Source organism: Phocoena sinus, chromosome 1, assembly GCF_008692025.1.
Source record: "Phocoena sinus isolate mPhoSin1 chromosome 1, mPhoSin1.pri, whole genome shotgun sequence".
NCBI lineage: Eukaryota > Metazoa > Chordata > Mammalia > Artiodactyla > Phocoenidae > Phocoena > Phocoena sinus.
This window is the reverse complement of record NC_045763.1, coordinates 41,869,745-41,879,859: the sequence shown is the minus strand read 5'-3', so window position 1 is coordinate 41,879,859 and position 10,115 is coordinate 41,869,745. Positions and strand designations below refer to the sequence as shown.

The window sequence follows — 10,115 nt, the reverse complement described above, 5'->3', positions numbered from 1 at the left end:
ACTGAGTGCTAGAGACTTGATGTATTTTATCTCTAATTCTTCCTTCTCTGATTAGGAATCTCAGAGACATTAAACAATTTGCCAGGGAATTCAAACCCAGAACTTTCTTTCACCAGAACTCTCCTCGTACCTCCAGGCCATATTCTCTTCCCTTTCTGGGCCCCGGAATACTCCTTTCACTCCCCACAGATTTTATAAAATTTCCTGTAATTCTCCTTTCAGCACAGAAACTATCTGGCATGGCTAAATAATTGTTTCATATGTCTTGTCTTTGTAACAGAATCCCAAACTTCCATTCCTGTTTCTTGTTTGTTTGTTTTCGGTCACAGCCTACTGCACAGTGCCATGCACGAAATAGGTGGAAGGAAAAAAGAAAGGCTGCATATGTTTACTCATCGTGTGCCCCTAGCTCAGTGCCTGGCATGTGGCAGATGTTCAGGGTAAGGATTCTAGTGTAGACGAGGCTTAGGTGGGTTTCTCCCTGCCCCCCACCACCCTGCAGTACCTCACAGGTAGGTGGGTGTTCAACTGATGGTGGTGGTCACATTAAAAGGCCGTCAGTGTGCTTTAGTGGAAAGACACTGGATTGGAGCCAGATGGCATGGGTGTAAATTCCAGTTCCTCACAGCCTTGGGCAAGATACTTAACATCTCTGAGTCTGTTTTGTCAGATGTAAAGTGGGGATTATGTTGTGTGCCTCCCAGGATTGTTTTGAGGATTTGGGGGCAACACAGGTAAGGAAGGAGCTCCCACCACAGTAATACTGGTTCACACAATGCTTTAATTTGTAGGGAGACTCATAGGGCCAGCTCCAAGGGCAGCTAAGGTGGCTTGTAAACATTCTTACCTTCTGATCCTATCCTTGACTCTTTTCTACCTCAATGACTTTTGGTGGTTTAAATAGATCAACAAATAATCTTGTTTTTTGGCACTGCTGAGCAAACTGTGTTTAAAAACTATTACTTTTAGTTTTTCTTTGTCAATTCGCTTGTAAACCAATATTATTGGATCTGTTTTTCCATTAAAGATTTGGGGAGAAGGTTAGCCCCAGGCACAGGGCATTAATGTTATTTCCCTTGTTCGTTACATAACAGGACTCATCTCCACCTTTAATTGAAATGAAGCTCTTATTATGACAGAATTGGATCATAGCCAGGGTGGTATAAGGGGGGGGGGGGGGGGCCTTTGGGGCCAGATAGGCCTGGGTTTGAATTCTGTCTTCACCACCTACTCACTTGCAAAAGATATCAAATCTCTCTGAATCTCTTTGTGTTCAATGTTAACGGGTGATGTTACCCTTCACTGGGTTGGCAGAAGGACAAAATACTAAATGTATAGTGTCTGGCATATTGGAAAGATAATAAATGCTAGTGCTCTTTCTAGAAAACATTTCTTAAACCTCGAGGACTTTGCTGGAAACTCTTTAAAATAATTACATGGCATCTTGGAGTGGCAGGTGAGTCCACTTTGTATTTGAACTACTAGTAGATCAAGCTGGACTTGCATAGGGAAGCTTTTTGGTAATTAACCCGGGGTTGGGTGATTTTAAGCCAGTTTTCATTCTGCTGCAGAAACAAAAAAAGATGAGACTGGAGAAATGCTATTCCTTTAATTGAAGGAACACTTTTATGTTCTCAGGTCTATTTTAATCTTAAGTGCCGGTTATGCATCATTCTCTCCTGTTAACAGACACTTCTGTAAGTGATCTGCACAGAGAGAAATAGGATTCTAACATAAATACTGTACCATGAGAAATTATCTTATTACCTAATATGCCAAAAAGTTAATAAGATAAAGGAACAGTACGAACCATTTTTGGACAATATTAAAACTTGATTTTAGCTCATGGAAATAAAATGTAATTTCCTTTTATTATTCTCTTTTTCAGGTAGAACAAAGGCAGTGAAGGGTGTAAGGATATTATACAGCTGTGTTCTGTGAACTCCTGTTAAGGCTGTGGAATGGATCCAGGAAGGATGGCCTCAAATTAAGATTATAATGGCTCTTCCATTTAGAAATCACACTCTTGCTTTTAATGCTGTCTTGTTAGATCTGATTTTTGACTTTGCAGGTGAAAGTAGAAAACCCCATTTCCTATTCAACTGTACAAATGTTTGCCTCTGTGTGTTTGCATGTGTATGTCTGTTAGGGAACAAATGCATAGTGCCTATGGAAAGTCAGGACAAAACAATTTCAGGAACTGGGAGTTTCCTGAATCATCTATGGTAAAAGGCAATTAAATGCCAAATTTTGACAAGGATAAAGCAGCCAAACCCAAATACTGACTGAGTAGGGGCCCCGAGAGACTTTGTGAGTGTCAAATGTACTTTTAAATGTTATTCTTTGGGGTTTAAATGTTTTATTCAATAAATAATGAGTAATTTTGATGAAAGAAATTTAAACAGGACTCAAGTTGATAAAAACTGCTGGCTGCAACCATCATTTGGTCAGTGCTTGATCTTTGGTAGTGGCTGTAAATAGTTTTGATGCTGGTGGTGATGATGTGGGGTGGTTATAGACACTAGCACGTGTTTTTGGCCCTCTTCTGTTCCTATCACTTTGACAGAAATAACACTAAGTAAATGCCTTCAGCCTTCTCTGGCATGCAATTCTTCATCCAAGCAAAACATAACGTACCTAGGACCTGAAAGAAATTTAATAATCTCTGCGTTCTTGTGATTTGTTAGACCTTTCCTACAAACACCTACAGAAACTATACAATGTTTGCCTGGAGATTTGAGGTAACAGGCTTACACTTGCAGCAAGACGGATTTTTTATTAGATGTTAGGCAGACAAGTTGTGCTGATGATGGGAAGTGTTGCCCAGAGAGTGTATGTAGAATGTCCTTCGTTGGATGTTTTAAAGATCTATTGAAACACCTACAGCTAATTGTGAAACTTTCAGGACAGATCTGTTGGAGGCTGGGGAATGAACTACATGAACTGGTGAGATTCCATCAACTTCCAATATTCCAAAATAAGTATCCATTTGTTTAAAGTGCACTAAAATGACCCCTTTAACGAGCAGGGGTGGTGATGATTGGTAATAACTATCATAGGTTTGGCAGCAACATTTTTAGACCCTATGTACACATTTGCGAAGCTCTGTTATTACTGGGGGTAGTAATTCGTTTAAATGCCCATTTCTCTTCAGAAAAGGAACATAGCAGCTTGTCTTTAAGACAAAACTAAAAGGAGAATCTTTAAGTATGTGAAGTTCAGGCTGACTTAGAGTTTTAATATTTAGCTTGGTTAATTAAATCCTATTCTTTGCCCTGAATTTAATTATCCCAACCATTGAGGTAATTTAATATAATAGTAAAAAAGGAGCTAATGAGAAATGGAAGAGACTCTGACTATTCCTTCATCTGGATCAGTGGGGGCATTTCTTCTTCAAGTGTCAGTTTGTGGATGGTGATGTGATGTTTTATGGGGTATTATGAATTTTCAATTAGTGAGAAGATGAAAAAGACAGACAGTAGATCATCAATGAATGATCATATCAGGAAATCACTGAAAAGCTCATCTGTAAAGTTCAGGGCATATTTTAATATGACTTCATGATACCTTAGGCAGTCTTTTCCCCCTAGGCTGAGCTTGAATCACGTTCTTATACGCAGTATGAAAAAGTCCTTGTTTAAGGTTTCTATTCAAAGGTAAGAAAGTCAGATACTTGACACTTCTAAGCAAAAATGAGTTTAAATAAAGAGGTGACCTTTCTTTTCTCTTCCAGTACAAAATGGTCTGTTTCCTTACTATTGCGCAAGCTTTGCCACCTCAATGCTGAGGTGCCGTGCAGTTGTATCAGACTTGGATTCAAATCCCAGCTGGAAATTTGCTAGCTGTTTCAAGTTAATCTCACTGAGCCTCAGTCTCGTCATCTGTGAAATGAGGATAGTGCTATCTCCTTCTTCCAGATGGCTGCAGGACCAAGAGAGAGAACGTAGAGGGCACCACACAGCCTGTCTGACGCAGAAGCTCTGCAAATAGTGACTCCCTTTCTTCTGCACAAGTCACAAGTGTGCTTATAAATGAATAACAGACACTAGTGGATCATAATGCCAAACACAATGCCAAATGTGTCGGCTCATTATCAACCAGGACAGTGCTCCTCACACTCTAAAGTACCAGTGATTCACCTGGGGAGCTGGTTAAATATAGATTTGCATTCAGCCAGAGATTCTGCATTTTAACAAGCTCCCAGATGACACTTAAACTGCTGGCTGGAGACCGTACCTTTAGTAGTGTGGAACTAGGGCAATGACTTTTGAATACTGAGTTGACTTTGAGAGACTGGGCTAAGTTGCAAAACAGAAATTTACTCTACCTCTTTTTGTTTGTTTGTTTAATGGTAAAAATATTGGGGAAATCTGAAGATGCTACAGAAAAAAAAGTGTGAGTGAACACATTTAAAAATCTGGGAAGCTCAAATCCATTCTACACACTTTCATTTATTGTCTGGACAAAGTACAAATAATTCAAACACAACAAGATTATGAAAAAAAAACCATTTACAACACTTTCCCTCAGAAATCATCTAAACTAGCAAGATTAACATGAAGTCATTCATTATAACTAAAGTATACAACTGCCTGGTCCTAAGATTTTTTTTCCTTTTTCCCCCCCCCCAAGAGTGAACACTTTATAGAGAAGAGATTTTGGCATGCCTTTCCCACTAATGCTTAGCAAATGCATCAGACTTTGCCAGCAAACTGAGTTCACTCATAGCAGGTGATGTTAAAAGGTTTCCCTGAATGTTGAACGAGTGTTCTCTGAACTGAAATCTGGTGTTTTTTTCTCAAAACCGAAAAGAGGAAAAAAAACAGAAAAAAAATTTAAAGGAGGAGTCTATGATGCAGCCGTGGTTTTCGTTACCTCTCTACCACTACGGCTACTACTACAAAGTTTGCCTCTTTAGTGTGAAAACAACAGTTCTGTCTACATGCACTTAGTGGGTTCAGCATGAGAAAAAACGCACAAAATAAGCACAAGTTATAAATAACCATAACGTTTTATTACCATTAAGACTAAACTGGTATTGAAAAGATTGTATATAACAAGACAAGAAAAGCAATAGCAAATTTAACTATCAACTAGATTATGCATAGCGAGTAACTGTTTCTATTACCCAGGGAAGAGCATGAACCCTTGTATTTTTTTGTTTTGTTTTTGTTTTAAATATATAACCGTACAAAGCACAAATATACTAAAATGATCAGTGCACTGGACGTGGGAGAATGCTCCCTCAGTCATTTTGTTCCCTTAGCTCTGTTTTGTTTTCCCCAATCTGAATTACGTTAAAATAAAGACCCAGTTGTTTTTATTTTTCTACTGTGCAGTAAGAAAAAATATTCACAACAAACATGACAATATATCAAACAATAGTTCTACACAAGTTACCTTGATACCTCTTTAACTGTCACTTAAATATCATAAGAAAACATTTTAAGACATATACAAACAAAACTAGCCAAGTGTTACAACTTATAATAAATTAACCCAAAGAAAAAATAACTTTATATATATATATTTATATTGTATATACACATACACACACAACAGAATGACACAATAATATGCTTCTTCCCATAGTTTAAGTAAACAAATAAGTAGTCTAGCCAATCTAGCTATATTTGATCTCGGCCATAGGCATCATCACATCTGCGATTAAATAAATAAGTGTTTCAAGCAACATAAACAGTGTTTCAAATGTACCAACACAGCCCAATTCTATCAGCATGGGCTACAAAGTGAATTTGAAAATTCCTTAATGAATTTAAAGCAAATGTAGTTTTTGTTTTCCTCTCCTAAACACATTACATTTAACTATGATACTAAGATATGTAAATAATTTCGTAGCACCTACTGCTCAAACTAAGGAAGTTTTAGATCAAAAGGAAAAATCAATCTTTTTAATTTTTGTTCTGCTGACATCCCATACTGATGACTTAAAGAAAAACTGTCTTTCAACTCATCTCCTTGCTTTTGGGTTTTGACTGTGGGGAACTGTGGTACCCTGGGTAGAATGAACACTCCTTTCCCCTAGTAATTAATAATTTTTTAATTATTATTACATGCTATGAAAAGATATGAAGATCATCTGTTTATAGCCCATCCTTCAAAAAACAGTCTACGAATCCAGTTTAAAACACACATCTTGATCTCTAAAAAGTTACCAGTGCAGTATGAACGCGACAAAGTTGTCAATTTCCCCTAAATTAGCCAGTCAAAATATTTTTTTCTCAAATCCAGATTCTCTTGTAAAAATTCTTTATATTTTATAAAAATAGATTTTTCTTGAAACCCATTTTCAGCAAAGAGACCACCTCTTTGGCAACGTTAATGTTATTAAATTGTTAATGTCATCAGGTATCCCCCTCGCCCCCATCCCCTAACAGAAGACTGTTTTAGTTCACATGATATAAAAGAAAAAAGGAAAAATAAAAAAATTTGCAAAAGTTTCTTTAATTTTTGCAATTTTTATTATTCCTCTTTAATTTGTGTGGGTTTTTTTTTTAACCAATCTGATTGGATCAACATTTTGACAAAAAAGAAAAATCTTTATTTTCTTTCTTTGAATCCCATTACTTTGTAAAAATTGTTTTATTTTTATTATTTTTTTTTTGTTTTTTGTTTTTCTTCTTCAAATGAGCGAATGGTCATCTTAAAAAGACCCACCTTCAAGGAAGGTAGTAAAATTAGCTGGCTGGGTAAAAATCCCTGCACGTCGCTATCTATGTATATTATAGTCAACAACGACAGCTATGAAAGAACATTCAATGCATCAAAGGTATTTTTTTGTGTTTTTTTCTTTTTTTCTAAGCATTATAAAATCCTTTCCTGGTACACCTCAGGATAATCCAATGTTTTAATACTTAGGCAACACTGGCTTATAAAGTCCATGGTTGAATATAAGCCTTGAAAAGTTTGTTTCTCTCTCTTTTGTGTGTGTGCGTGTGTATGTGTGTGTGCGCGCGTGTGTTTTGTTCGTATATATTTATATATATATTTTAATAAGTAAGGATGGGAAATTCAGGACTTGTGGGCTTTGTTGGTTTTAAAGGAAACTTGCAACACTCGGTCTCCCAGGCGGTACCCGTTGAGGCTGGCTATGGCCATGGCTGCCTCATCATAGTTGGTCATGGTGACAAAGCCGAATCCCTTGCACTTGTTGGTGTTGAAGTCACGGATGACTTTGACGTTGTTCACTGCACCAAAGGGGCCGAAGAGCTGCCAGAGGACACTCTCGTCGGAATCAGGGGACAGATTGTAGACAAAGATGCACCAGCCTGTTCCTGTGTGACCAGGGATGTTCATTCCCACAAGGCTTGTCATCCCGTCAATGGTGATTGGGGAGAACCTGGGGGGACAAGCAGAAGGGGGGACTGGTCCAGACATCAGTCTGACCGTGGATAACACACAGATGCACAGACACAGACACGGGCAGAGGCCTGAGTGAGTGTTTGCAGGAGAGTCTTCAGGGTTTGAAAACCAAAATATAAAGACTAATGTCTGTGGAATTTCTTCTAATGGGAACAGTTAGACTGGCTAAGGCACGTATATGCCAAGAGAAAGGCCTAGGTCAACTACTAAAAACCACGAAGAACTCCCAGAGCAAGTCTCTGTCATACTATCAAGTATATGTTCATAGGGTATCCCACTCTGACCCTCACCCTCCCTCCCCACAATAGATCGTGAGCTCTTCAGAGAAGGGGCTCCACTTCATTCATCCTTTTGCTCTACTTATTTATTCAGTGGAGCCCATATGGGAATCTCACAGACATGACATGTAGAAAACACTTAATAGCTGCTTATTGATTGAACAGGTGAATAACACTGTGGATGTTGATGCTCGGGACATTTCATTTATTTTTTAAGGCAGTTTAGGAGATGGCCCAGAAGTGCTCAAGTCTACCATCTTTGCAGTCCCTTGACTTAACCGTTGTCAAAGATCTCTCAGTATTATCAGGAATGGAGATACATGAGATCTCTAGATATTATGGGGCATGGAGATACACCCATTGTTATTAATCCAATGGGTGGCTTATGTTTCATTTAGCATTTATTCAAAAGAGTTCCAAAAAAAACCCTGAGCAATAATAATAAAGATGTATCACTCCTTGATGCTATATTATCTGGAATTCATTTCTAAGCGTCACAGGAGTGAGATTTCAAGTGGTGTGTGCACTTATATATCTTGAATCACTGTACATCAGAAAAGCAAAAAACTGTTTTTTGTCCTATTACAACTACTTTTGTATTAGGCTTCAAAATCTTCTTAGTTTTCACGTAATCTTGAAAAGAAAAACAATCCTTTAGATCCTATTCACCGTCTGATAAAATATGTATGTGATTCATGATGGATGCATCAGATGAAACAATTAGGTTACCAGTGCCTACAGCAGAAAAAATATTTATTAACATTTTACTTTATACCAAACTCATACAGGTATTTTGACTCTATACACTGACTAGTATCTTGCTTTTCATTTGGTTAGTTTTTTTTTTTTGAAGTGGGGGATAGGAGGAGAGGAAGCAAAAACTGGGGAAGTGAATGGATAAAGTGTCATTTAGGAATGTTTTTAAAATATGTGTATATTATTAGAGATTCAAAAGTCCTATGAAAGAATAGTTGTGTATCTAACTAAAATTTAGATAATCAAATGGCCGCTGAAGATATGCTAAACGTAACGACTCAACAGATATCATTTTTGGTATTGTTCACTACATCAGTCTTCCCTCTTACTTAAAAACAAATAACAGGACAAAACCAAAAACATCATGGTACAGATTCTCAGAAGGGCAAACACATGTCTAATCATTATTTGCACTATTTCTGAACATTGTCTTCTCAACCTTCTCTCCTCCAACTGAGTCAACTGACCTCTTTCGGTTTATAGGTAGAGAACGGCTAAATATTGTAAGGCCAAAGTCAGGGCCAGCAAAGAGGTTTCACGGAGAGCCTCAACTCTAGATGGTAATGGTACCTGGAGCACTTTGGTAGGAAGGACTCTGGATCCAAATCTGGGTTTAACAGGAAAAGAGAATGCTCTTATCAACTTGTGAAGTGTACTATGGGTGGGGAACTGGAGGAGATGGCAGTGTGCATGCTGCATTGCAGTGTCTTCCCTGACCTCATCTATGTATAAGCATCACTCTTTTCACAATATTTGGTGCAACTTCACAGAAGTTCAAGAGGAGCAAAGGTATGGGACAGAGCTGGGAAAAAGTGTAAAATGCGTGGGAACAGGCAAGCAGTATGCTAGACGTGTGGAGATAATTCACAGTTACCCTCATGGGGGCTGGGATTGAGATTCAAGAGGCTGGCACCTTGACAGTGAAGTCTGCAGTCGAGTTACTTTCTCCACTGCATGCCAGTTTCCAGAGCAGGGTACCTACCATGCACAGCAAGTGGTGAAAGGCCTGCCTCATACAGGGAGTGTGACTTGGACTATTCAAGACCACATCTCTTTCCCTTGACCGCAGGAAGGGGAATTAAAGTGTGCAGCTCTACAGGGCAGGATGATGAAGATGCTATCTCCCTAGCAGCTCAGTGGGGCTTATCAAAAGTACACATGGGAATCTCACGGACACAGTGACATAAAGCAACCAACCTCCCGAGATTCAGTTTTCAGACTAGGTCTGGAACACCCTTGTGACTACATTCAGAAAGTCCCCCAAACCTTAACACCACAAAAAGGTTTTAAATAAAAGAAACAGCCAGTTTAAAACATATATACATATATAACCAAGGGAGGATTGCTAATAACTGCTAAAACCTGTAACGAAAGAAACTCCTGGTTGAGGTGCACACAGATACACTTCATTCTCAGGCTGGGCCCTGAAAGGCACTTAGAGCTGGGGGCGGGAGTCATAAGGTCATCCACGCACTTATTCATGCTTTGGCCAGGGCTGGTAGTCCGAAATCTAATTTTTCCACTGACAATCATAAGATGATTAGCAAAATGTTCTAATTTTCATTTGCTGGAATCTGCCCTCTTAACTGAATCTTGGCATTGCTAATGTAAAACAGTTGCTTTGCAAGTTTGCAAAATCATCTGGCAAAGAGTCACAGTCTTCCCTCTTAGGGGAGCCGCTCAGAGGACCAGATTATT

General features: G+C 38.5%; 1 protein-coding gene across 9 annotated transcripts in view; it reads right to left on the bottom strand.

Moving 5' to 3' along the window:
* Positions 1-4,431: 4,431 nt before the first annotated feature.
* ELAVL4 (ELAV like RNA binding protein 4) overlaps positions 4,432-10,115 on the bottom strand; it is a 154,857-nt gene continuing 149,173 nt past the window's right edge. For 5 of the 9 annotated variants that reach the window (XM_032639185.1, XM_032639204.1, XM_032639135.1 and 2 more), the window contains one exon: positions 4,432-7,360. In XM_032639185.1, the coding sequence (XP_032495076.1) occupies positions 7,033-7,360 (328 nt within the window). In that variant the 3' untranslated portion in view covers positions 4,432-7,032. Of the gene's footprint in view, positions 7,403-10,115 lie in introns of all 9 variants that reach the window. The other 4 variants (XM_032639156.1, XM_032639165.1, XM_032639146.1 and 1 more) reach the window with 2 other exon arrangements.